This window comes from Lepidochelys olivacea (assembly GCF_965140295.1).
Source record: "Lepidochelys olivacea isolate rLepOli2 genome assembly, chromosome: 5".
Taxonomy (NCBI): domain Eukaryota; kingdom Metazoa; phylum Chordata; order Testudines; family Cheloniidae; genus Lepidochelys; species Lepidochelys olivacea.
In genome coordinates this window covers 15,095,486-15,123,126 of record NC_140415.1, presented here as the reverse complement: position 1 = coordinate 15,123,126, position 27,641 = coordinate 15,095,486, and the positions used below count along the sequence as shown (strand labels likewise).

The window sequence follows — 27,641 nt, the reverse complement described above, 5'->3', positions numbered from 1 at the left end:
TTGACTTTCTGCTTTAAATGCAGCCCAAAACTCTGAATCAAGGTTAAGCTTTGCCTGATTTCCACATGAAAATAAAAGCTCCCCCTCCCCCCTTCTTAGCCAACAGGCTGCAGGCTCCCCTCCCTCCCCTTCTGTTGTCCTCCAATGGGGAGCAAGGACAATGGTCTGCAACCCAACTCTCATTTATGATGTGTTCGGGGGGAGCTGGGGGTGGCTGGCTGCCAACATCCCCCTGCCCTCATGGATCTAGTGGAACCCAGTGGGCCTAATCCAATCTTCAGGAGGACAGCAAAGGAAATCTCTCCCCCACCCCGGCAGCTCCACTCTTCCTCAGGAGCATCAGGACCCAGAAGATCCCATTGTTGCCATTACCACAGCCCCTGGGCCGAGACTTCCCAGATTACACACTGGCTGCCTTCTGATGGCCTGGGTCCCCACAGCAGCACCCAAGGAGTTAGCTGCTGAATCATGATGTGCTGAGGGATATGGTGCTCAGAACAGAACTGAAAGGCTAGTGAACCTCTATGAACCAGGGTTGGTATGATGGGCTCAGGGGATGGCCTAGTGGATAGTGCACAGGATCAGGAGACCAGGGCTCTATTCCTGATTCTAACAATGGCCTGAGGATGACCTCAGGGCAAGTCAGCTTCCCTGTTTGTAAGATGGAGATGATGACATTGACCTCATTTGTAAAGTGCGCTGTCATCTACTGATGGAAAGCATTCTGTAAGAGCTAGGTATTATTAAAGTACATCCACGAGCCAGTACTTTTTTGAGGTGGGTGCCACATCGAGTTCTGGAACTGACCTTTCTATTTTAAATCCATCAGTAAATCTCTGGGCCTTCTGGTTGTGAAGAAAACCTTCAAAATATGAGCCAGGCATAACCAACGAAGAGCTGAGTCAGCTGGCAGCCAGAAATAATAGCTCTAGGATATACGAACTGCTCCCATTCCTTTAAACAGTTGTGTGACACTGAACCCTAACAATGGCCCTCTGAATGTTAAGCGTATTGATTATTTATTTCCCTGATGTTTACTAAAGGGGACCCAATGGTGTTCCATATCTGCAAGGTTTCATAGTGACCACTCTTTGCAAATATGCCTCCGAAATCAGGATAAAAATAGGACCCACACTTTGAAGTTTGCAGTTATTATTACTGTTGAGAGCTGGGTTAAACTTTGTTATGGGTTAAGTTAAAACCATGTTGAAACTGATGGGTGTGAACGCATCCTTCATTTAAGATAGCAGTAAAAGACAGTTAATGGGTCCGAACTAAAACAAAACATAATGGAGCCTACTCAGAAACTAGCGCCATTGGGTATTGTTCTGACCAGATTGAGGGGTCGTGATGTCTGTGGAAAACATTATCTGGGAGGGGCAAACAAGAAACTCAGACACACTCAAAGGAAGAGCGAGAAAGTCAAGCACCCGGTAAGCGTGGTCTGGTCCTGGGAGGAGCCTAAAGAGAGGTTCTGTGATGTGGGGGTGCTGGCTGAAAGAAGCTTGGGGCTGAAAAGCTAAGAAACTGTCCTTCTGTTTTTGGTTCCTCCTGCAATTGGAAAAGCAGGACTTGCTACATTCCTTGAAAATAACAAGACTGCGTCAATGAAAATCCACAGTCCATCATCAATTTCCACTCCTCACTGGAACAACCTGCAAGGCTCCAAACTTCAACTGGCTGCTGGTGTCGAAAAAGGGCGTCATAATTACCATTTATATTGAGGTAGCACAAGATCAGGGCTTGTAAAGTTTTCTGCAGATTTGGGATAAAAAATGAGCCAAACTCCTCCCCACCCCCTCTTATTTATTTATTTTGCCAGCACACTGTGGATTTAAAAAAGGGACAATCAATTATTTTTTGTCAAGGTCCAAATTTCTTGATCAAGGTACAGTCAAGGTCCAGACTCCAGAGAAACATTTTTCACACTGCAGTAACAATAATAATAAGGGCAAGTCTACACTACAAAATTAAGTCAACCTAAGTTTGGTTGACGTTCAGCCACTGCAGTAATTACTGCCATTCTTCATGTCCATACTACGCCCCCTCTGTTGGCGGCGCATGTCCTTACCAGGAGCACTTCCTCTGGTTTAACTGATAGGGTGGGGGGCTGGGAGCCCGGAGCCATGCACTTACCTAGCCTTGTGCTGCCTTTGACAGCCCGAGCTGCGTGGGGGGGACTGACAGCTCAGACTGTCAACGGCAGCAACAGGCAGTGTAAATATAAGTAAATAAAAAGAGATTGTGGTCTGTTCAAGTGTCTGGTGGTCCGGATTTGGCTCATGGTCCACCTATTGACTACCCCAGATTTATAAGTCCTGTATACAATTTAACAGACACTTATGGAAGAGACCCTCCCATCATAGTCTAAAAACAGCGAGAGTTCCCATCTTTTGCACCCCACAAATAAGCAGCAGTGATGTTACATTTGATGCAGGTCACACAGTTCAACTGCATTCATCATAGCCAACGCTTTTGTGCCCTCGCAAAAATATTCAAGTTCGTGAAGGTGAATAAACTCTGTGACCAGAAAACCACACTCATCCGTGACTTCTCTTTTTTAATGTTCCAGAGACAGCAACAGAACAAGCAGCTTCATCTGCCTTGCTCTGTCAATGACCTTAATTCTGACTTGGGAATCACCCCCTCATTAAAGAGGTCAGGGGTGATTAAGCCAGTCTATTCACTGAACCCTGACCTTCTCCCAAAGAGACTGTCATTGACAATTAAGGCAAATGGCATGAACGTAGGATTGGCAGAATCCATCATTTTTAAATATAATTTTAATGGATAATATGTTTATTTTTAAACGTTTTTTCAATTTTTAGCTCTTTAAATTTTCATAGCTGTGCAAAATTATGGGGGGGAGAAGAATGTCAAACAATAATTATTTAATGACAGTCTCCAGTAAGTTCTCAAGCAGTATTTTTCTTACCTTCCCTCTGTACATTTAGATCTTCATCAATGGAAATATTTTTGTGTTGGTTTGCATGTGTGCGGTGAAGTCAACAGTCACTGATATTTACCAACAAACATCTAATCCTTCCAAGCCTACCTATAGGGTGGATGGTGAAAAGCTCATCCCCTAACTGGAAGTCACAGCACAAAACGGCAAAACACATTTCACTTGGCAGGGGAAATTTGACTTGCGGTACGGTCCTTTGGTGATGTACATTGTGACCTATATTCAATAAAGCTTAGCTTTCTGACAGGAGCTTTCCACACTCATTTTAGCAGCTACAGTATTGGAAAGACCCTTCGGGATATGAAAAGCTAACTTTGTTAGACTGAAATACCATATGCTAAAATGGGCTGGATCAAATTCAGTGGGTACATAAACAAGCACAAATTACAGGGTAGGTGTGAATCAGTCAGACAATGGGGACACATTTTAAAGTAGCATAGCTTGCTCTAATATGGCAGTCATTGTGTGCGCAAAAGGAGAGTGACTCACATGCCAGACGTATGGCATCAGAAGAGTAATTGTTACAGGAACATAGAAACTGCTGAACCAGATTGGGCCAGTGGTCCATCTAGTCCAGTGTCCTATCTCCATCCCCACCACGGGATAGTTCCAGATGCTGAGAGAAGGGGGACAGAATCTCCAGCAATAGAAAATTATACAATAATCTGTCTGTAGGACACTGCCTGGGAGGGGACTGTGTCAGTGATTCAGTGTACTCGTTTACACCAGATCTCAATTTCACCAAATACCCCTTGATCTGATGCTTGTTATATTTTTCCTCCTGCATAAGTCCGGCTGCAGTTCACCATATGAGACATGCAGACATTACCTGAAGCACGTTTTACCACATTTAACCCCTGTCTTAGGGATGCTTTACTGATCCTTCTCCAACGTTTAAGAACAGTGTCCTAGCCAGGAACGACTACGAATTCATAGCTATGAATGATGCACCGCAGATTTGCAATATATCTGAACGGAGCCTGTGTCCTTAGAGGTACAGTAATCAGTTAGCTTAGTATAGGTGAGCACGTATCCCCCTAGAGGCTGGGTGCAGCAGTGTCAGTGACAGCTAACAGAACCATAGCTCAAGTGGGAGAGGCTTGTGCTTTTGGATGCTGAAGCTCCCCACCCACAAGCATAATTGACTGTTTTTAGGTTCTAACAACACACTTGTTACCGTGGCACCTGAGCACATGATGCCTGCGTACATGTGTCTCCAGGGGCAGGTCATGCCAGCTGTTGTGTCACAAAGCAGTGTGACCTTTGCGATCCAAGGTCCTGCATCCTTCCCCCGCCCTTGGCAGGTATAAAGGAGGCTTTGAGTGCACGGCTGGGAGGGGTTGCCTACAGCAACAACTGGCTTGCAGGAGAATGCTGAACAGGGGTATGTTGCTTAGCAACCTCAGGCAGCCAAGATACATAATGAGGAAAAATCCAGTTTTGACTGGGAAAGGGGTTGGGTGGCTAGAATTAGCTGCACTGGAAACAACCAACAGGGAAGAACGACCCATGCGGTAACTCCAGGGGCTTGGAAGCCTTCTGGGGTGAAAGGAAAGGCGAAAGGTGACGGGGTAATCAACAGAACTGTATTCCAAGCAATGGGTGCTGTGCAGAGAGGAAGGGTCTCAATGACTCGGAAGCACCCAGCATTACGCCGATAAGGTTGTTTTATCAATCACCTCTACACGAGCATTGCTTAACAGCTCCAAAGAGATCTGTGCCCAGTCCCCGACGTGCCTCGTGGAAGGAGCAAGATCTGCATTGTTCACTAGTGAGCCCTCCACACCAGCATGGCACACAAAGCCCTTCACAATTGGCAGTGCCGCTCTACCAGGGTGACAGCACAGGGAACCCTAGTGCAGACAGCAGTCCAGGTATTTTAACCACCATGTCACCTAACCCTGGTTTGAGCAAGTCTAGCTGGCCTGGCGGTTGAAGTGCCAGCAGCACCTTGTCTACACTAGAGCTCCCACTGTTGCAGCCCCACCAGTGGTAGCAACCACAGGACTCTACAGGAAAAGTCTAGCATACATGAGACCTTAGTTGCTGCTTCTTTAAATGAAGCACTGCTGTCACTGATAGCTTAACAGCAAATGGGTTTGTAGTGCTCAAGCCAGGTCTAAGGGACTAGTGTCCACATCACAAACCCACCTCCACAATCGTTCCCTTAACTGGCAGCCTGCTGAGAGGGCAAGGACTAAATGGGTCGGAGACTCAACTAATCACTTGTCCCTAGACATGGTCCCTGCAGGTCAGGGTTGAGGTGTGATGGAAGCTTGTACTCTCACTCCTACCTGTTTCATACATACAAGGACTGTCAATCCAACACCGCTCATAAATGCTAAGATTGACTTTTTTAAAAGGAACATAAGAAGCGTAAATTCCCTTCTTCTTGAGCAGCTGTGCCATAGTTCCTTACCCAGTTAGGTAGCTGAATGACAGCCATATCATTAACTGTCTGCACAGAAGTGAGACAACCCTCATGATATTTAAAACAACTTCCAAAAAGGACGTGAGTCAGAAAAGGGAAGTTATTTTTACCCTATATCACTATTCACTAGCAATACTAATAGAATTAAAGAAAAACCTAACAAACTTAGAAATATTTATAGGTTTCAAGACAAGGATCGGGCTGAAGAGAAAGGAGGAACTCCGAACACTGGAGGGTCCTACTCAGGCCATGCCATGGTAAGAAGGAACCAGAAAAATGGTTGGTCTGTTCCATCATTTGTACCCTCTTTGTGGAGCATGAGGAGAGCAGGGGTACAGCCACGGACCAGCGGATGCTGCTTGCAAGAATTCTCCAGTCTCAGGGTATTTTTATACTACCCGCCGGATCGGCGGGCAGCAATCGATCCATTGCATCTATTCTAGACGTGATAAATCGATCCCCGAGCGCTCTCCCATCGACTCCTGTATTCCACCGCCGCGAGAGGCGCAGGCAGAATTGACGGGGGAGTGGCAGCAGTCGACTAACCGCAGTGAAGACACCGCAGTGAGTAGGTCTAAGTACGTCGACTTCAGCTACGTTATTCACGTAGCTGAAGTTGCATAACCAGAGTGACCTAGACAAATTGGAGGATTGGGCCAAAAGAAATTGGATGAGGTTCAACAAGGACAAGTGCAGACTCCTGCACTTATGATGGAAGAATCCTATGCACTGCTACAGACTGGGGACTGACTGGCTAAGCGGCAGTTCTGCAGAAAAGGACCTGGGGATTACTGTGGACAAGAAGCTGGATATGAGTTAACAATGTGCCCTTGTTGCCATATTGGGCTGCATTAGTAGAAACACTGCCAGCAGATAGAGGGAAGTGATTATTCCCCTCTATCTGGCACTGGTGAGGCCACCTCAGGCATATTGCATCCATTTTTGGGGCCCCCACTACAGAAAGGATAAGGACAAATTGGAGACAGTCCAGCAGAGGGCAACAAAAATGATCAGGGGGCTGGGGCACATGACTTACGAGGAGAGGCAGAGGGAACTGGGCTTATTTAGAAGAGACAAGTGATGGGGGATTGGATAGCAGCCTTCAACTAACTGAAAGGGGGTTTCAAAGAGAGTGAAGCTAGGCTGTTCTCAGTGGTGGCAGATGACAGAACAAGGAGCAATGGTCTCAAGTTCCAGTGGGAGAGGTCTAGGTTGGATATTAGGAAAAACTATTCCACTAGGAGGGTGGTGAAGCACTGGAATGGGTTACCTAGGGAGGTGGTGGAATCTCCATCTTTAGAGGTTTTTAAACGCCCTGCTTGAAAAAGCCCTGGCTGGGATGATTTAGTTGGGGTTGGTCCTGCTTTGAGCAGGGGGTTGGACTAGATGACTTCCTGAGGTCTCTTCCAACCCTAATCTTCTATGATTCTACGAATACTTGCTGCAAAACACTGTACTTCACTCTTGTGATGATGGCAGGCAAGGTGCCAGCTCGCGCCAAGGCTGCAGACATTACCTAAAAACTGACAAACTCATAGCTGGAGACCAGACCAGCTCATTTTTGTGTTAGTGTTGCTAAAAATAGGTTTTAGTCTTGTACCAATGCACAGTATTTAGTGTTTAGACTCTATAGAATGTTTAGAAGTGGCTGCATGCATTAATCTTGTTTGCAATGTCTGTATTCCATGCTACAAGGGAATATGTAAGCTTTGCTTCATAACTTTGAAAATGTTTGCTCTAAACTTATGAATCGAGAGGGGAAGAGTGTTTCGCCCCACCCATCCAAAAGAATTATCAAAATCAGATGGGCCAATAAGAAACATCACAATGCAAAGGATTAGTGAATGGCCCTATCGTACCTTGGAAATGCTACGTGCAAGGAAGCTCATCCTATGGAGTTGGAGGCTGAATGAAAGAAATAAAAACAAAGACACATGAAAAATTGTCATCTTGTTGCTGTCTGAACTCTCATAGGGCCAGAGATACTAAACTGAAGGCAGAGATCCCCAGGGGTTATCCCTGGGTCTGCCGAAAGACATTTTGAATTGACAGATCACTACAACTCTGTCACTCTTAGAATTTAGATTACAACTAATTTGTGGGTGTATGTTTACTTGCTTTAACCTGTTAATAACTAATTTCTTTTTCCTAGTTAATAAACCTTTAGATAGTTTATTATAGGATTGGCTACAGGCATTATCTTCGGTGTAAGAACAGGGTACCAATTGATCTGGGGCAAGCAACTGGTCTCTTGGGACTGGAAGCAACCTGAATATTTTGTGACTTTTGGTGTAAGTGACCATTTATCACTAAGTCCAGCTTATCTGGGTGGCAAGATAGACTGGAGAGTCTAAGGGAATGGTTTGTAACTCCAGGGTCAGACTGTTACAGTGATCCAGGAGTTCATATTTGTCACCAGCTTGGTAAAATTTAATTAAAGAACACGCCACCAGTTTGGGATGTCTGCTCTGAGGTAGGCACTCTCAGTCATGAGCCACTCCAGACAGTGTGACAACTCCATCGGGAGAACATGTAGCACTGTCATGACAACATGCATTCTAAGCTACCAGCTTGTTAGCTGCTCTCCTGCTGTACAAAATATGAAGATCAAGAGGCAGGATCAAGTTTCAGAGATTGTTTTAGCATAAGCTTTCATGGGCTACAACCCACTTCATTGGATGCATAGAATGGAACACATAGTAAGAAGAAATATATATACATACAGATAAGTTGGAAGTTGCCATACGAACTGTGAGAGGCTAATTAGTTAAGATGAGCTATTATCAGCAGGAGAAAAAACTTTTGTAGTGATAATCAAGATGGCCCATTTAGACAGTTGACAAGAAGGTGTGAGGATACTTAACTTTAGGGAAATAGATTCAATATGTGTAATAACCCAGCCACTCCCAGTCTCTATTCAAACCCAAGTTAATGGTATCTAGTTTGCATATTAATTCAAGCTCAGCAGTTTCTCGTTGGAGTCTGTTTTTGAAGCTTTTCTGTTGCAAAATTGCCACCCTTAAATCTTTTACTGAGTAGCCAGAGAGGTTGAAGTGTTCTCCTACCGGTTTTTGGATGTTATAATTCCTGATGTCAGATTTGTGTCCATTTATTCTTTTGCGTAGAGACTGACAAAGGCTGACAAAGGAGGTGCTGTCGTCATCATGAATAAGTTGGAATATGAACAAGAGGCTGCTAGGCAGCTCTCCAATACCACATTCTAGAGGCCATTATCCTCTGATCCCACTGAGGATTACCAAAAGAAACTGCGCCATCTGCTCAAGAAACTCCCTGAAGCATAGGAACAGATCTGTGCAGACACATGCCTAGAACCCCAACCAGGGGTATTCTATCTGCTTCCCAAGAGCCATAAACCTGGGAATCCTGGATGCCCCATCATCTCAGGCATTGGCACCCTGACAGCAGGATTGTCTGGCTATGTGGACTCCTCAGGCCCTACGCTACCAGCACTCCCAGCTATCTTTGAGACACTACTGACTTCCTGAGGAAACTACAATCCATTGGTGATCTTCCAGAAAACACCCTCGTGGCCACTATGGATGTAGAAGCCCTCTACACCAACATTCCACATGAAGATGGACAACAAGCCGTCAGGAACAGTATCCCCGATAATGTCACGGCAAATCTGGTGGCTGAATTTTGTGACTTTGTCCTCACCTGGAACTATTTCACATTTGGGGACAATATATACCTTCAAGTCAGCGGCACTGCTATGGATACCCACATGGCCCCACAGTATGCCAACATTTTTATGGCTGACTTAAAACAACACTTCCTTAGCTCTCGTCCCCTAACACCCCTTCTCTACTTGCACTACATTGATGACAGCTTCATCATCTGGACCCGTGGAAAAGAAGCCCTTGAGGAATTCCACCATGATTTCAAAAATTTCCATGCCACCATCAACCTCAGCCTAGACTAATTCACACAAGCGGTCCATTTCCTGGACACTACTGTACTAATAAGCAACGGTCACATAAACACCACCCTATACCGGAAACCTACTGACCGCTATACTTACCTACATGCCTCCAGCTTCTATCCAGGACACACCACACGATCCATTGTCTACAGCCAAGCTCTAAGATACATCAGACAGAGACAAACACCTACAAGATCTCTATCAAGCATTCTTAAAACTACAATACCCACCTGCTGAAGTGAAAAAACAGATTGACAGAGCCAGAAGAGTACCCAGAAGTCACCTACTACAGGACAGGCCTAACAAAGAAAATAACAGAACACCACTAGCTGTCACTTCAGCCCCCAACTAAAACCTCTCCAGCACATCAAAGATTTACAACCTATCCTGAAAAATGATCCCTCACTCTCACAGATCTTGGGAGACAGAGCAGTCCTCGCTTACAGACAGCCCCCCAACCTGAAGCAAATACTCTCCAGCAACCACACACCACACAACAAAAACATGAACCCAGGAACCTATCCTTGCAACAAAGCCTGATGCCAACTCTGTCCACATATTTATTCAAGTGACACCATCAGAGGACCTAATCACATTAGCCATGTCATCAGGGGCTCATTCACCTGCACATCTACCAATGTGATATATGCCATCATGTGCCAGCAATGCCCCTCTGCCATGTACATTGGCCAAACCAGACAGTCTCTATGCAAAAGAATAAATGGACACAAATCTGACATCAGGAATCATAACATTCAAAAACTGGTAGGAGAACATTTCAATCTCTCTGGCCACTCAGTAAAAGATTTAAGGGTGGCAATTTTGCAACAGGTTTCAGAGTAACAGCCGTGTTAGTCTGTATTCGCAAAAAGAAAAGGAGTACTTGTGGCACCTTAGAGACTAATTTATTTGAGCATGAGCTTTCGTGAGCTACAGCTCACTTCATTGGATGCATACCATGGAAACTGCAGAAGACATTATATACACACAGAGACCATGAAACAATACCTCCTCCCACCCCACTGTCCTGAAAAGCTTAAAAAACAGACTCCAATGAGAAACTGCTGAGCTTGAATTAATATGCAAACTAGATACCATTAACTTGGGTATGAATAGAGACTGGGAGTGGCTGGGTTATTACACGTATTGAATCTATTTCCCTAAAGTTAAGTATCCTCACACCTTCTTGTCAACTGTCTAAATGGGCCATCTTGATTATCACTACAAAAGTTTTTTTCTTCTGCTGATAATAGCCCATCTTAACTAATTAGCCTCTCACAGTTAGGTTGGAAGTTGCCATACAATCTGTATGTATATATATTTCTTCTTACTATATGTTCCATTCTATGCATCCAGTGAAGTGGGCTATAGCCCATGAAAGCTTATGCTCTAATAAATTTGTTAGTCTCTAAGGTGCCACAAGCACTCCTGTTGTTTTTGCAGATACAGACTAACACGGCTGCTACTCTGAAACTAGAGATTGTTTTGTAATTTTGGGGATTGGGAAAACCATCACTGAAGATAGACAAAAGCACACCTATATATGTATCCACACATAGAATCATGGAAACGTAGGACTGGAAGGGACATTGAGAGGTCTTCTAATCCAGTCCCCTTCACTCATGGCAGGACCAAGTATTATCTAGACCATCCCTGACATGTGCACACGCAGACATATATAACAGGATGTTTTGAGGACATACACTAATGCTAGTCTTTCCGTCCAGTGACTCAGAATCATCATTCAGAGTTCTATTACCAGATACAGGTGATTCTCCACCGGGAGGGGAGTTTTTGGATACTAAATTTGGGTGGGAGGATCTTTGCTTCATGACTGAGCAGAGACAGATCCTTTAAACGCCCCATTGCCTAAACCGCAACAGACAGTGCAGTTTCCTATTTCTTTAAATAGGGGAACTGAAAGAAATGTGCCTCTTTATTTTGACATTGTGAGCAGCTGTGCGAGTCTGCATCATTGGTCTCTAGAACATGTACATACAAACACAGGCTTTACACACAATGAAATCGCTAAAAACCCACCGCCATCTAACAGCAGCCAAAAAACTGTCATAGCACATCTACATTGGAACCGGACAGCTATGCTTTGCTACATTTCAATTTGGAAACAAAGGGACTGTGTGCAGTAAGGAGAGCCCAAAACTCCTCTGATCTGATCCCAGCTCTGCCACTTACTCGTATGATGTTAGAGAATCACCTAACCTCTTTGTACTCAGTTTCCTCATGGGAAAGAAGGCAATAATACTTCAAGAGGGTGTTCCAATTATTGGAACTATACGCTGCTTTGAGGATGTATTGTAATATTATACAGTACCTTCTTCACTAGCACAGACACCATGACACTAGCCCAGCCACCTCCCTAGGTATCCACGCCAGGAAGATACTTAGCTGCTAACTGCTGTTTGCAATGCCGTCCCTTTAAAATGCCTTGATGGTTCAGGCCTGCTCCTGCCCCACTGAAGTCATCTGCAAAACTCCCAAACTCCTCAGCAGAAACAGGATTCAGTTTAGATGTCTCCTAATCATCCCCCCACTTCTGCTACCCACCCCAGCTCCGGATGCCTAGCTGAGGCTAGGACTCCTTCCTCACCAGGGGACAGTACCCATGGCAGTCCTTGAAAGTTTTTTAGACGCTTCATTTCAACAAGATGCAGGTCCTTTGGAGCAGGCATAATTTATACTCAGTTCAGCTCTCAGATGCCCAAGAAAACCTATCCCTTTTGAAGTCTGTCCTTCTCCAAAATAACTGCTGTGTGCAGCTTGAGTTCCTTTTTTTAAACTACCAAAATTCTCAGGCCAGCTCCTTCACTGCCTTCCACGTTGTGTAGTTATCTACACATGGACAAACTAAGTTTCAGGTGCAAGGCAGTGAAGAATCAGACCCCTAATGTTGGCAATGCTGCGCCCTCTACTGGAAAGAAAATGTTCATGGTTTTTAATAGACAATTCAACAGCACAACCTGTCACAGTGATACAATATATAAGCTAACAATTTACAAACAGCATTGTTTGCACCTGCCTAAGGAATGCAATGTAAAATGATATACAGACAACTCTGCATTCTAAGAATGTAAGAAGTTCTTTCAAACCTCACTCCTCTGGTTACTGCAAAGTCCTATCTCGAAGATTACATAGTTTTATTTCTTATCGCTACTCATGTAGTTTCTTCTCTCACACTGCTTGTAACCCTGATTTGTGAGCCAGAGAGACAGGTGACTAGCCCAGGGAATTGGGAACTCCTGAGGTCTAGTCTCGGGTCTGCAATTCACTCTCTGTGACCTTGAACTATGTCACCTAACCTCAGTGACTCAGTTTCCACCTCTGTGAAATAGGCATAAAATCATTCTATCCTATTTACAAGTCACTTTTGTATTTAGTCACCAACTGTTGGAGCTCCTTGGAGAGAAAGCCTTAATTGGCGGGTCACCAATATTTCAAAACTGGGAGAGAATTGGGTCAGGAAAGTTACCAACGGGGGGCAACATGTGTGAAAGGTCCAGGAAACCATAGCGAGGTTTACTACAGGTATTCCAGAACCCATTAAAACAAATGGCTTTCTACAGCCCTGCTGTGAACGAAGCGGTCAGAACAACACATTTAAAATGTATTTATACTATAAGACAAGCGTTGAAAGATTTTATTATTGTTAAATTAGAGGGATTGTGCCATTCTTGTTCTTTATGAAATAAAATATTGCATTAAATTGTTTTTCTTGAGAAAGTGGCCAAAGCTCTGCCTGTGGAACTGCATCTACCCGGAGGGGAGAGCTACACATGGACAGCTGCAAAATGTGGCCATTTGTGCATCAGGTTGGTTTTTGTTTGGTTAATTTATAGCTTGCCAGGGTTTTGCCATCTGCAGAATTTAATCAGCTGAGATCACTGCATTCCGTGATAACCATTTCCAAGCCCACCAGACTCCCCATGCATTTGCCAATGTGAAAGCGCAGCTCATGCTGCATGCTCCCCGCTAAGGCTAAGAACCACACCTCTGTGATATTTCCATGTCAGGCAAGTCATTTGGTCTCCTGTGCCTCTGTCAAAGCAGCTGACAAGCCAGGTAAGAACTAAGAGGATGATGAAAACCAGACACTGCATCTGAGTTTCCCTGGGCAAATACAGCACCACAAAGCCCTGCAATAACAAAGTGGGTCCTATGATCAGAGAATATTTATTTACCTTCAAAACATATTTTTCCCCACCGAAGACTATTTGCAGCAGTCTCTCTGGGGAAAGTTTTCAAAAGAATTTAAGTGGCGTAGGTGCCTACATCCCATTGACTTCCAATGGCACTTAGGTACTTTTTGAAAATTTCACCTTTTGTCATCACAAATTGCGTATTACCCAGAAGCCACCAGATTTCGACAACACAAGGCATATCCTGCCGTTATTTGCTTCCAATAGTCTCTCCAATGTGCTAGGCACTGTACAAATGAAAAGAAACACTCCTTCTACCCCAATGTGGTTAACCTTATTCTTTTACTTACTACAACCATTATTGTACACTCTTTCAAAAGAAAGGCAGTTTATTACCAAAAGCAACAGATCAGCTTGGGGCTGAACTGAAAAAAGATGGGAAAAAATCCTAACAAAATTAAATCTATCTATGCTGTTGAGAACAAATTTGACACATCACCACTTGCTTTGGTGATGCCTTAATACAAATGTCCACAAGATGGCAGAACGCACCGTCACTCTTGCCTACTCTTCCCAGTGAGGAGTGGTATAAATATTTCCATTTCAGAACAAAAGGCTGGGAAACTGGAAAAGGAAAGGAAAATTACCCAGGAAAACTGAATGCAGACTTTTTTTAGTTCATCTTTGTTCTGTTCACTCAGCCTACAATATTGGTATTGCCAAAAAACCACAGATGTCTCTTGTGATATCTTCTGTGTAAACTAGAGATGGGTTCTACCAGCAAAACTTATTAAGATCTTGAATATCCCAAAAGATCCAGCGTGTTCAGATCTCACATTCCATTGTAGAGGCCACAGCAATTATCAGATACAGATCTCAGTTTGGATTGTGAATTCCCTCAAAACCTGGCTGTGTTTGGAAACGGTTTTGATTCAGGGTCCATTTCCAGTGCAGACCCACATAAAAATAAACCAAAATTTATGAGGCATCAAGAAGGGAGAAAAGGTTCCTTTTGCCTCTACTTGGCATGCCTCATTAATGCTATCAAGGCTGAGAAAGAGCTCAGAATTCTTAGCCATGTAAAATGTAATGCATCACAGAACTACAGACGAGACCTATTAGTACATTCAGTTCAGCACTCTGCCCACGCAGGTTTTCTCTCCACCATACAGGGAACTGTTAACACACAGGTCCTGGCAGATGAACTGGAAGCAGTAATTGTCCAGTTATAAGGTGCTTATCAACAAGCCACTCACAAGATTTTGAAGAGCTCACACCACCCTGAGCTGTTTTCCTACCCTTACACCAACGCTTTTTCTAACATGCTTATGCACTATGGGGCTAGATTTGCAACGGCACTTGGGTGCTGTAACACTCAGTGGCACACGGTCTAGCTATTAGGTGGCTAGAAAAAAATCACAGGAACAACACTGCAATTCATAGAACTGGAGCTCGGCATCGAGGCTCCCTATACAATGAACGGGGAGAGACAGGCATCTCAGAACTCAATCCACAAAAGCGAGCACACTTGTCAGAGAGCTGCCAAAGCTAGCCAATGGGAGACACCAATGAGAGGGATGTGTGCTAAACCCTGCAACTCTCATGGAGTTAGAAGTCTACTTCCCAGCAGCAGGGAGGTGCCTCTCTCTGCTAGTGATTCACAAACAGGAACCCCTGCTTGTGGGACAAGGAGGAGGTTGAGGTGGTGGTGCCGTCCACCTTGTAACTTTTAGTTCAGTAGTTAGAGGACTCAGCTACGATGTGGGGGACCCAGGCTCAATTCCCCCCTCTGCCACTAGGGGAGACAACATTTGAACAGGGATCTCCTGCAGCTCACAGGAGAGAGATCGATCCACTGGGCTGAACATTATAAGCTGGGCTCTATCACCTCTGCACCCAGCCAGATTTTGAAAGGGACCCCATGGGGCAGAAGGCCTCAGAGCACATCTACTAGATTGGGCCATGAATGCAAAACAGGTGGACTAATGCCTATCTTCCAGGGTCATGAATCACTCTAGGGCTTAAGCAGGACCTAGGTGTCAAGATGCTTAGATTGAGGCAGCAGCGCACATGCTCAGAGGCAGAAACATAGGCGCCAAGGGAACATTTACCCTGGAAATTTAGGTGCTGAGTGAATTTAGGCGCCTACAGGATTTGGTAAGAGTTTTGTGGATTTCAATGGAGCCTAAAACTGGACTTAGCCCCAAAACCCAGACTAGGTGCCTAAGTCTGGGGTTTAGGCACCGAAGAATCTTTGTGAATCTAGCATTATATTCCTAAGGTTCATTTAAAAGAGAGTGATAAACAGCAAACCAGTCATTGCCAGCGCTGCATGATTACATTCAAATCCAGTTAACAATGATCTATCAGGCTTACACCAGCTGCCAGTAAGTATTTTGCTTGTCAACGCTGCACGCGATAAATCCATAGCAATAACTGCACGGCTCTTAGCTTTCATATGCACATGTGACAATACATGCACATATAACAGGTCTTTGAAATAAACATAATATTCTACAAATCTGCCTACAGGCAAAATTGATACACCAAATTAAAACACTAGGTCTTTGTGATGGGCCTTTGACTGAATAACAATTCAGGTTCCCGAGTCACATGCGGCAAAGGTCATGTCTCAAAGTAAAGCTATTATCAAAGGCTCAATATAACATACAGGGACTGATTCTCCTCTGACACTGGTATAAATCAGGATTAACACATTGAAATCAATGGATTTAAAAAGGTGTAAGAACCATGTGAGAGAATAATTAGGGCCAAAGTATTCAAAGGCAATGGTTTTGTAGTGGACACATCAGGTGTGAAAAAAGCCAAACACTCCAGAAGAAGAGGTTTAAACATTGGCAGAGTTTAGGAAGTCCTTCAAGATATTGGAGTACTTTTTGCTCGGTAGCTGAGAACAGAGGATCACCCACCTCATCACACGCAAGACATTCTAATTCTTCAGTTCTGGAGGCAAGGAAGGGGGTGATTCTCAAGTCTCAGATATGATCTGACCCAGAGAGGAACCAAACATATTCAGCTTTTGCTGAGTCCAACAAGAAATGCAGGTGCTCAGCTCCTTTCTGGTTTGGGACACTAGCAAGTGAAACCTTAACTGAGACAGACCAGCAGGCAAACTCAACAAGAATTATTAACCTGAAAGCCTTCTCCCCACTTACCACATAGGCTGCTGTACCAGAATGTCAAAGACAGTTTAACCGTAACTATTCTAGTGGAAAGGTGTCTGGGGAGAATGGATCCCGGAAAGGAAAGGGCTAGAGAATTTTTTTCAAGACAATAATCCATATATAAACGCTTCACTGAGTATTTCAAGTGACACAGGGACCCCGCTTGGCCTAACAGCAGGACTTGAACTGGAGCCTTTCAGAGTGTCAAGCATGAGGTCATGCTACTTGAACTAAAGGGTTACAGTCTAGATTCACAACGGTACTTAGATGTTGTGACGCTGAGCATGACAACGCCATAACTTTTAGCTGCCTAGAAAAATCACAGAAACACACTGCGATTCACGCAGCCTGAGGTAGGCTCCTAAGCTCCCTGTCCAATGAATGGGGAGAGAGAGGTGCCTCAGAATGCGATTCATAAAAGCCAACATACTGGCAAGGAGCTGCCTAAACTGGCCAATGGAAGATACCAACAAGAGGGGGGTGTGCTAAGCCCCAGCCTTCCTGCTGAGCTCGGTGCAGATCTCCGCTAGCAACCCACAACAGGGAAACCTCTTTGGAGTTAGATGCCCAAGGCATAAAGCTGGGAGGAGGATTCCCTCTGTGTCTCCTGTTGAAGCGGTTCCACTTTGGATAACGAAGTAAAAAGAGTCATTGGAGCAAGGGGACTGGACCCTGGGTCTCATCTGTCTCCTGGGTGAGTGCTCTAAGCACCAGGCTACAGAGTGATTCTTCTGCTTGTGCGCACTCTCCCCCTCTGGCCCACATGACTCTTTACTTATTTATCCACATTGCAACAGCTTCAACAGGAGAGACTGAGGGAACCCCACACCAGAATATCCCAGAGCCCAGTGAGTAGAGCACTCATCTGAGAGGTGGCAGATCCCTGTTTAAATCCCTTCTCCCCCACAGGTGAGGGGGGACCTGAACTGGGCGGGGTCTTCAGCATACCCTAACCACTGGGCTAAATGTTATAAGGGAGACTCTCCTCCTCTCTCCCCAGCTTTCTTCTATAAACTCCCCTATGGGGACCCAATCTAGTAGGCGGCCTCTGAGCACGCTACTGGATCAAGCCCTGCCTGTGAATTAGGCAGCTGAATGCCTGTCTTCCCCTGGTTCATGACTTGCTCTGGTGCTTGGGCAGGAGACACACATCCGGACACCTAGAACGAGGCAGCAGTGCGCATGTCCAGAGGCAGAAACAGGTGCTTAAGGAGCTTTTACTACAAAAAACAAGGTGCTGACTGAGTTTAGGCACCTACAGGTTCAGCGGGAGTTCTGTGAACAAGTGAAGTTCAAAACTGGGACTTAAGTGCCTAAATCTGCGGTTTAGGCACCTAAGTGCTTCTGTGAATCTAGGTCTATGTTCCTTAGCTGGAAGTGACAGCAGACTCAAAGAAACAGCCCCCAAACGGCAGACAAAAACCCACACTCCCCTCTTGTGGATTACACAAACATCACAGCTAGCTGCCCACAGGACTTAAATTTACATAACCAGCTAGATCTCTAACCATGGGGGGTACAGCACAAGAGAAGGCGCCATCTTCATCAGCAATATGAACAAATGGGAAAAATAGCAATATATCAGCAATACGGTGCCACCAAAACATACCTGCCAGACGGGAAGAACTTTCTCTATGTCATTCAGGTTGATTCCGTCTCCATCCTCATGCTTCCCTTTTCCAAGCCTGAGCCAGGAACAACAACAAAATAATAAAAAAAAAAAAGTGCATGTGAAACCTCCACTGAAACCAAAGTTAACGTTTCTCACCCACCGCAGACGGTGAGTTTAGTTTTCTACCTTTAAATGGGGGGAAAAAAAGAATGGGGAGGATCTCTGGGCCAAATAACCCATGCCTCCTAAACATCCACATGCACACAGATAACCATCCATGCCAAACAGATAACTGCTTCTCCAAGATCTGTTTGCACCAATGACTATTTGTTTCTGTGTGCATGAACATTTTTTGCATGAGAAACTTTGGCACAACTGTCTGTATCCCTTACGTTTCCCAGCGTACTGTAATTCTCAGCACTCATCCCTGGTTCAAGCATAGGTCAGTGTCAAATTTATAGAGGATTTTTTTTTTTTAAAGAAAAGGACAGAAGGGGACAGAAGGTTAAAAAAGAAGGGCCTGGAAAGCTGCAGAGTTTGAGCTCAAATGGGAGATTCACACATGCAACACCTTTATCTCTCCCTGAATGTTAACTGAAAAGGAGTACTTGTGGCACCTTAGAGACTAACAAATTTATTTGAGCATAAGCTTTCGTGAGCTACAGTTCACTTCATCGGATGCATTTGCAATTTTCTCAGCAATGTTCATCCTTGCCTTCTTGTTCGAGTTATAAGGACGTATACATATAAACCTTAATAAAAATATAATAAAACTAAAGAGAAGTGCTTTCCGTTACTGGATTTTAAAATACGGTTACAAATATTTAATGTATGTTCAATGCGGCCAGTGATCGTGACTGATCACAGTCAATACAGATAAACAAAGGACAGTCCCAACCAGTAATATATATACTGCGTGCTTCAAAAAGGCTAATTTCCCAAATCTGAGGAAAATTATGAGCAAAACTGAGAGGAAAAAGTTAGACAAATGTGTATGAAAATTCTGAGTTCTTTAAGAAGTCTTCATTAGATGGCCAAAAATAAACTAAGATTCCACAATTGAGGAAGACGACAACTTTGGGTTAAAGCCTATCTGAGTTCGGTGGGGAAGTGAAGGCTGCAAATAGTTTAAGAAAGATAATATAACAAATGGATAAAAGGAGAAGTAGACCGCAATCAATATAAATTATAAGTTATGAAGTGTAGAAAGCTGATAAAGGAAGCAAGAGAAATAAGGACCAGATCCAGGGCAACGCTAAGGGCAGTAAACATATTTTGTTTCAGTTTATTAAGAACATCAGGAACAAAGAAATCCTAACAATGCTACAGGGCAATTACTAGGTGGAGATAGTAAAGTAAACTTGTTAACAAAACAGAAAAAGCAACAGTGTTCCATAAATATTAGTGTTCTCTATTTGGAAAGAAGCAGGATGATGTACTCATATTACATGAAGATAATGAACAACTTTTCAGTCCATTAGTAACTAAGGAGGATACTAAACAGTATCTACTAGGGATAAACATTTCTAAATCAGGAGGTCACGTTAACCACATCCAGGAGTCCTAAAAGAGTTGGATAGAAAAAAATCTCTGGCCTACTGATATTCTCTTTTAATAAACCTTGGAATACCAGGAAAATTCCAGAAGACTGGAGGAGTTCTAGTGTTATGCCAGTGCATACAAACGATAAGTGGGATGACCCAACTACTGTAATTATAAACCAATTAGCCTGATATCAATCCCAAGAAAAATAACAGAAAAGCTGACACAGGATTCAGTTAATAAAGAAAGGATGGAAATATAATTAATGCCAGTCAACATATTTTTATGAAAAATAGAACTTGTCAAACAAACCCGATTTCATTTTTTGATAAGATTACAAGTTTGATTGATAAAAGGGAACTATGCAGATGTAGTAGACTTTTGTAAGGCACGTGATTTAGTACCACATGACATTCTGATTAAAAAAATAGCACTATAGAATATTTAATGAATCGCACATTAAATGGATGAGGAACTGGCTAACTGAGACATCTCACGAAGTAGTTGTCAATGGGGAATCATCATCAAATGGAGGTGTTTCCAGGGGAGTTCTGCAGAAATTGGTTCCAGGCCCCACACTATTCAATATTTTTATCAATGATCTGAAGTAAACATAAAATCACTGCTGATAAAATTTGCAGATGACACAAAGATTGGTAGGTAAATAATGATGATAGCACAGTCACATAGAGTGATTTGGATCAGTTGGCAAGGTGGGCCCATTCAACCAAAATGCATTACAGCCAAATGCAAGGTCATACACCCAGGAACAAAGAGTGCAGGTCGTACCAACAGAATGTGGGACTGTATCCTGGAAAACAGTGACTCTGAAAAGGATTTAGGGATCACAGTGGACATAACAGAACATGAGCTTTAAGTTTTTCTTCCCACTGTCCCTGGATGAACAAAAAAACCAGCACAAGCAAAAGGAGAAACCGACTAACTAGCTGACTATCCAGGAGAGAGAGAGAGAGAAGCTGTGTCTAAACAAACTGCTGCGGAATGCACAAAGTAAGCAAACGCAAAAAGAGACAAAAACTGTTCTCTGGTCTTTCAATTCTAGTCGGGGTTATTTGTAACTTGTATTACTGACAATTCTTGGGAAATATTTTCAAACTCAAGCATGGCTGTTAAGTTGATGATGTTCATTTCACTTTTCTATTTCTGTTATCCCTTCTTATTTCGATTCGGCAGCTATATTATTTAGTTCTGGTAAGAGTTCTGGTGCACACTTTGTGTGAAAGGCAACAAACAAAAATAAAGCCCCAGTCCTGCAATCAGACTCACATGGGTGGCCTCTTGCATCTAAATGGGGGCCCACTGCTTTCAACAATGCTCCACGTTGACACACAGATCTACCCATGCTGATCCAACTGCAGGATCAAGGCCTAAAGTTGTAGTTTATTACTATAAAGTTTTAATTTCCAATCAACCCGCCCAGAGTCCGCCCCCACTAAAACCTGCTGCATTTAAACTACATTATGCATCTGAGGTAGCCCACAAAGACATTCCTGACACATCCTTTTGAACTGAGCAACTATAGTCAGTAAGATCACTCGCTGTCCCTGTAACAAATGAGCATAACAAGGTGAATTAAGCATAGGGTTTTGTCTTTATCCTTGCTGTTGTGGATTTACGTTGGACTCTGATAAAGAAACCCCAAACCAACATTCAATAGTGTAGAATTAAAGACTTATTTGTCTAGTGCCTTTCATCCAAAAGGAGCCCAAAGCAAACTCTGAACTGCAGAATCATTGCCCGGCTGAAATCCAGCCACCTCTGCAATGAAACAATACAACTTTTTAAGGGCACCCAGCAACACTGCATGCCAATTCAGGGCAGAAAATTAATAATACTGTATCAGGTAAATCTGAATATAGGAAGAATGCAATCACTCAGAAATTGGTGAACACATCTACTATAGTGCAAAAGAATCCTGCATTAGCAGGGCAGATGATCCAATGAATATAAAAGGTCTCTTTCACCTCTGATGGCTGTGATTGTCTGAAAAGAGCCACGAGATCTTGAGCACAATGTATTTGATTTTTACATAGCACCCTTTGTACAAAATTCTTAAAAACAGAGGTAGACAAAAATATCACCAGTTAAAAATGCTTTAGAGGTTATTCTAGCTATTCTTTAAGATGCTATTTATAAACTCCATAGAATGCCAGTCCACAAAGACCTAGGCCAATGTTCTGAGCGCACCACGAAGATAGCATGCTTTGTTTCTCACCAGTTCAAGGGCCTGGTCTTCCACACTGCTATCTAAAATGGGAAAGTTACCAAGTCCTGTCCTTGGGATGCTCCACCAATTGCGATACAATGCTTAACTAAACATTCAGTCCTAGAGGGGTACGTTTTAATGTACTTGAAACTTTGAAATTTTTTTCCAGCAAATGGAAAAACTGAATGAGTGCCATCTGGCTTCATTACATAAAAGGCATTTCTAATCCTTTCGGTCACTCCTTCTAAACAGGAACATACTTTTTCATCCCTCTTCAGACAAAAGTGAGCACTATCTGAGGCCAAATTTAGCCCTGGAGTAACTATATCCTTATCTCTAAAGAAACTATACCCTTCCATTTGTGGTAGACTTTATGGAGTTACATCAAGGATTGACTGATATCGTGCCATAACTAGGACATACAGAATATGTAGCTGCCTCCATATCCATAGCCAGCACTGCTCCTTAACTGGTCAATGTTTAGGTGCCAGAACTGACTGGCTGGGAGAGGGGAGACCACCCACATTAAGATCTGGCAACTTCTCAACTTGCAGAAGCCTCGAACAGTGAGGCAATGATTTCTTTCTCCACCACTGGTGAGTCACACCTAGAATACTGCTCACAGTACTGGACACCTTAGCACCTGGAGGAGGCTCAGGTTGATAAACTGGAGGGAATGAAGAGAAGAACAAAGATGACGAAGGGACTGCAAGGACTGATTTATGAAGAAGGATTGGAAACATTATCAGTAAATATTTGTAGCTTTATACAACAATGGAGGAATACAGCCTCAGTGTAAAAGCATTTAGACTGTGTAAATGCCAAGGATAGAAAGGGACTGTTTAATAATGTACACAGGTTTATGGCTAGGAGATATAGGATGAAATTATGGCAAGGAAAATTTATGAAGAATATTTTCGTGTTCCACTATAGCACTGTGAAAATCTTGCTAGAGAAAAAGAGGTGGAAGCTGTGTCCCTTAGGATTTTTTAAACCAGAGATGGACCCAAATCAGAGAACTGGGATCCAGTCCTTCCCATAGTTAAGAGATGTTTGACTCTAAGGGATTTAGTTTGGCCCCATATTTGTTGGAAACTGGCCTGGTCAAAGCAACAGAACAGTTCCACACTAGCTCCCCCCAGGAGATGACCCAAGCTTCCACTTCAAATTTCTAATACCTGCCACGTGTGACCCATTTGTGTTTCCCCACCCTGAAGCCGAGCACATGCACACAAACACCCACACACACACCCACACAGTATGAGAGAAGACGACACCACGGCACTTACCCTTCTCTGTCTATGTGCGGGAGCAGGTGTTTGGGGGTGTTCCGGAGCTTCCTCTGAAACTGTGTGAAGTCCAGCTTTTCAGGCTGTAAATCCCAGGTTGCACCACTAGGAAGGGAGAGAGAGAACGCACTATTAATGAAATGTGTTCATGTTGGGAAGAGCATATCATCTATACTTGCCCATTACTTTCCAAAGGCTATTGTCTCTGGAGACATAGCTTCTACTTCCAGCAGTCTCTGACCAGGTACCTCCAGCTTTTACACTGCCACACTTAACTGCCCTTAATAAAAACTTTAGGTGCAGCATCTAAACTTTCTTAGCTGCACATGCTCTTAGCTTTTGAAAAGTTCCCCTCAGTCTTTTGCTGCAGCAGCTAGTCTGGTCCATGCAGTGGAGATGCCCTCTCAAGAATCCTCATCTCTTACTTGAAAGATCCCTGCTGGAATGTGCATTACATAGCCTGGGGCACAGGATCAACAAGTGCCAAGGAGGACCCCTCCCTCCCGAGAGCAAAGCCTGCAGTGCTCTATGGACAGCACAGAATGGAGCACAAAGCTGAGAGGAAAGTTTATTTTATTGATTTAATCTTTCGTGGTTGATTGCAGCAGTACCCTCTCAGTGCCCACGTGCTGGAATGGAAACTGAAGAGCTCCTGCCACAAGTACTGATGCAAACTGCATGATATATAAACTGATGCACTGCTGATATATGGACAAACAACTGGATTCACCCAAGTCCCTGAGAGGCCTCTTCGCTTTTGTGTATCAAGATTCCTCGACAGATATGGGCATGCCTACACAGCAACTGGAGGTGTTATTGCAGCTCAGGTAGCTAGCATGGTTAAAAACAGCCATGAAGACACGGAGCATGGACCCCTGTGCAAGCTAGGGATATGAGTATGTATCCAGGGTTCTGGGAGGGCTTGTACAGCCAAGTGCCACCACGTCTTCACTGCTATTTTTATTCAAGCTGGCAGTGATATGCCTCCACAATGTGCAATCACACGTCCAACTGTAGCACAGACATCACCTTAAACTAGTCACATTAGTGCACCTTTCAGATGTTTGGTGTGCAAACAATCCCACCGACCTCCTCTAGGTTGAACTCCAGCAAAAATAAGGTGCACGTTATCTGCACTTAGGATGAGGGACTGGACTGGAGAGGAGGAGGCATGGCAGTCTCCAAGTTGCAATGCTTGCATGTCTATAGCAGAGCCCTGAGGAGAAGGACAAAAGAGGTCATATTCCATCTGTCTTGTAAAAGGGCTTTTAAAGGAGCTTACCTGAAGGAATCAAAGGTATTGGCTGCCCAGATATCTGTCCCCAACATGTCCAGGGAGTTGTCTTTGTTGCCATTCTGAAAAAGAGGGGAAAGAATTGTTATTATTGAGGAATTACGATGAGCTTCCTGACCCAACATATAACTCTGCCACTGAGTATTAGCAACACTCTTCGTCTGGGTGAAGTACAGACACACTACAATGAACAGCATTTTGGGTGGGTCTCACATTTCCCCAATTGCTTCTGAGACTTGTTAGGCTTTCCCATTTTTAACCCCTATTTTAAGAAGGTGATAACTCATAGGGACAGGTTTTCTCTGGTCCAATGAAAATTTGAATATGAAGTCTCATTGCACAAACTGAAAAGTGGGTAAATTAGGTGGAGCCCAAACCTGCCCCAATTACTCCAGGGAATTTGGTGTCAACTCAACCATGAGCAGCCAAATGGCTACTGGGAATGATCCAGGACTGACGGGAACAAGGCAGAAACTGGGTGTTGGGGAGGGATAATGTTTGGAAGATGTTTGGACACCTTGATGTCCCTGATGGCATTATGTCCCCCCATTCACCAGCACAAGCCACTTGGAAGGAGAAAGCATTGACTTAGAATGTTAGGGGACTTCTCCTGATAAGGAGAGGGCTCTGGCTCTGGCTCTGGCTGTGATCTAGGTGTGACATCCCTCCCTCCCAAACCTTGGCTTGTAAGCCTTACAGGGTCTATCAGGACTTGGCTTCACAGAGGAAACATAGTTTGCCAGGTTTAAGGCTTGCTGGCCAGTGAGTTCATCCCTCAGATTTGGCCCTGACTGAATCAAATCCAATCCAGCTACATATCCATTTCCCTGAATTTTAAGGGGCTCCCTTTTTGTAGCTAACTGTGAAGCAGTTTTAGCGGTCACGACAAGAGAGCTCTCCTTATCTACAGAGATACAAAAACACCAACACTCCAGCATTTCACCAGGCTGAGTTATCTGATGAGACATCAGACACCTTTATGGTTTACAGCTATGATAATTACTGCTCGAGATCTGACAGTAACACCATTTCTTCTGGCTCAGCACAATATCAGATCATCAGATACCACGATACCACATAATTCACATGATAATTGTGCCATTACTATGTGTCACCACTGCAGACTAGAAGAGCTTGGGTGCCCAACTCCATAATGTACAAAAAAATAGCATTATGGAGGGATGGGAGGGGGAGGTCTGATAGGACTAGCCCGAAGACTTTGGAAGTACAGGGCCATTGTTAGCTCCCACACAAACCAGTGAATGACGTCACGCTTACAGTTTACTGAAACATTCTTTAGTTCTTTCCAAAGGCACTACCCTTTGAGCAACAAGCACTTGGCTAAGGGAGATGAATGCTTTGTCCTTTTGTTTCATAGCCCCAGATTAGCCTGTCATAAATGTGCAGTTTCTGTCCACCTTCCTCATCGACATGCATCGGGTGAAGGACCTCGGAGGAACGCCACTGTTTCAGAGGCAAAATCACTCTGTGTTATCTCCAGCAAAGCTGCTTACCTTGAGCACACAGGATACTCGCTGTCAACATTTACACTTAATCATCTGACTACTACAGCCCCACTAAGATATGAACCTAACTACATAAATGGTGTGAAAGCAAATACACTGTAGGTCAGCACACAGCATTTCATCCTCCCTGATATGTATCGAACCACTTGTGTTGCAAACATATGGGGGAAACCCAAGTGTTTTAAGAAAAAGTCAAACTGAGCTCCTTGCATTTTCTTTTCAAAGTGAAATGGTGCTAGGAGAAAGCGTTGGCTTGACAGCTCTGAAGTCTTTACTCTTCTGTTTGTCCACAGAATGGTTGCAACATATATAACACCAGTATAAGCAAGCATTCTCTGTACTGCCCTACCAACATACCTCAACCATACACTGGCCACCATATAGCCATCAAATGGCAACAACTTTCCATCACTCACTACCAACCTGAGTAGGATTTGAACCAGCAGTCAAGAAGGAAAAGACTGCATAGAGTTATCGGTCCCTTGAGCCAACCAGTCTGTGAAACCTAACAGGTCTCAATCTTCACTAGTTGGGCAAACAGCCTGGGACAAGGAGCCTGGGAGGCATGTACGAAATTTTAGCTGGTACGGACTTCGCTAGTGCTTTTTATGTAGCCTGTTGTAAAACTAAGCAAACATCTAGATGGGTTGATGTACCCCCTGGAAGACCTCTGTGTACCCTCAGGGGTACATGTACCTCTGGTTGAGAACCACTGCTCTGTGCCACCTCGAAGTACCGGCCCACCCCATTCCATGTCCCATCTCCAGCTGTGGCCATCTTTGATGTTTCAGAGGAAGGAGACAATAAAACAAAACAGAATACACTGCAGGGTGGGGAGGATCCCTTCCATAGCCCATTATCAGTGTCCTGAGCTATTCATTTTCCACTGAATGCATCCGATAAAGTGAGCTGTAGCTTATGCTCAAATAAATTTCTTAGTCTCCAAGGTGCCACAAGTACTCCTTTTCTTTTTGCGAATACAGACTAACATGGCTGCTACTCTGAAACCTGAGCTATTCAGTTACCCAGTTCTCTAGTTAAAGTTACATGGATCAATCGGTAAAACATTGTGCTCCATTTCAGTCACTCACTTCAATGCATATGTCCCTCCACACTTAAGATTTTTATTTCAAGTCAACTTTTTAAATAGATTTCAATCACAATTTAAAAGCCGTGGTATTCAGTTGTGAAGTCTTGGCGAACTGAAGGACCAGTGAGGTAGTATATATGTAAGACTATACAAGGCAGTGTATATGGAAGCCTATACAAGGCATAGCTGTGGACACTGAAAAGCTCTCAGTATGGTCCTGAAACTCAGTAATTAAAGAGGCTGGTTCTCAAATCCTGATGCAAAAGGTATTTTAAGATAGTTCCCTGGGACGGCAATTATAACTATAATCAGCTTTAAACTTCAAGATCCCAATGACCCACCACGTGAGTTTAAATAATCATTTGTACTCAAGTGGAGTTGGA

The 27,641-nt window shown here is 43.8% G+C and overlaps 1 protein-coding gene across 2 annotated transcripts in view; it reads right to left on the bottom strand.

Moving 5' to 3' along the window:
• The window catches only part of CTIF (cap binding complex dependent translation initiation factor), a 351,658-nt gene that overhangs the window by 204,426 nt on the left and 119,591 nt on the right, over nt 1-27,641 (bottom strand). For both annotated transcript variants that reach the window (XM_084627673.1, XM_084627674.1), the window contains 3 exons: nt 24,631-24,704; nt 23,349-23,453; nt 18,288-18,363 (listed from right to left, as the gene is read on the bottom strand). In XM_084627673.1, the coding sequence (XP_084483799.1) occupies nt 18,288-18,363; nt 23,349-23,453; nt 24,631-24,704 (255 nt within the window). The remainder of the gene's footprint in view (nt 1-18,287; nt 18,364-23,348; nt 23,454-24,630; nt 24,705-27,641) is intronic.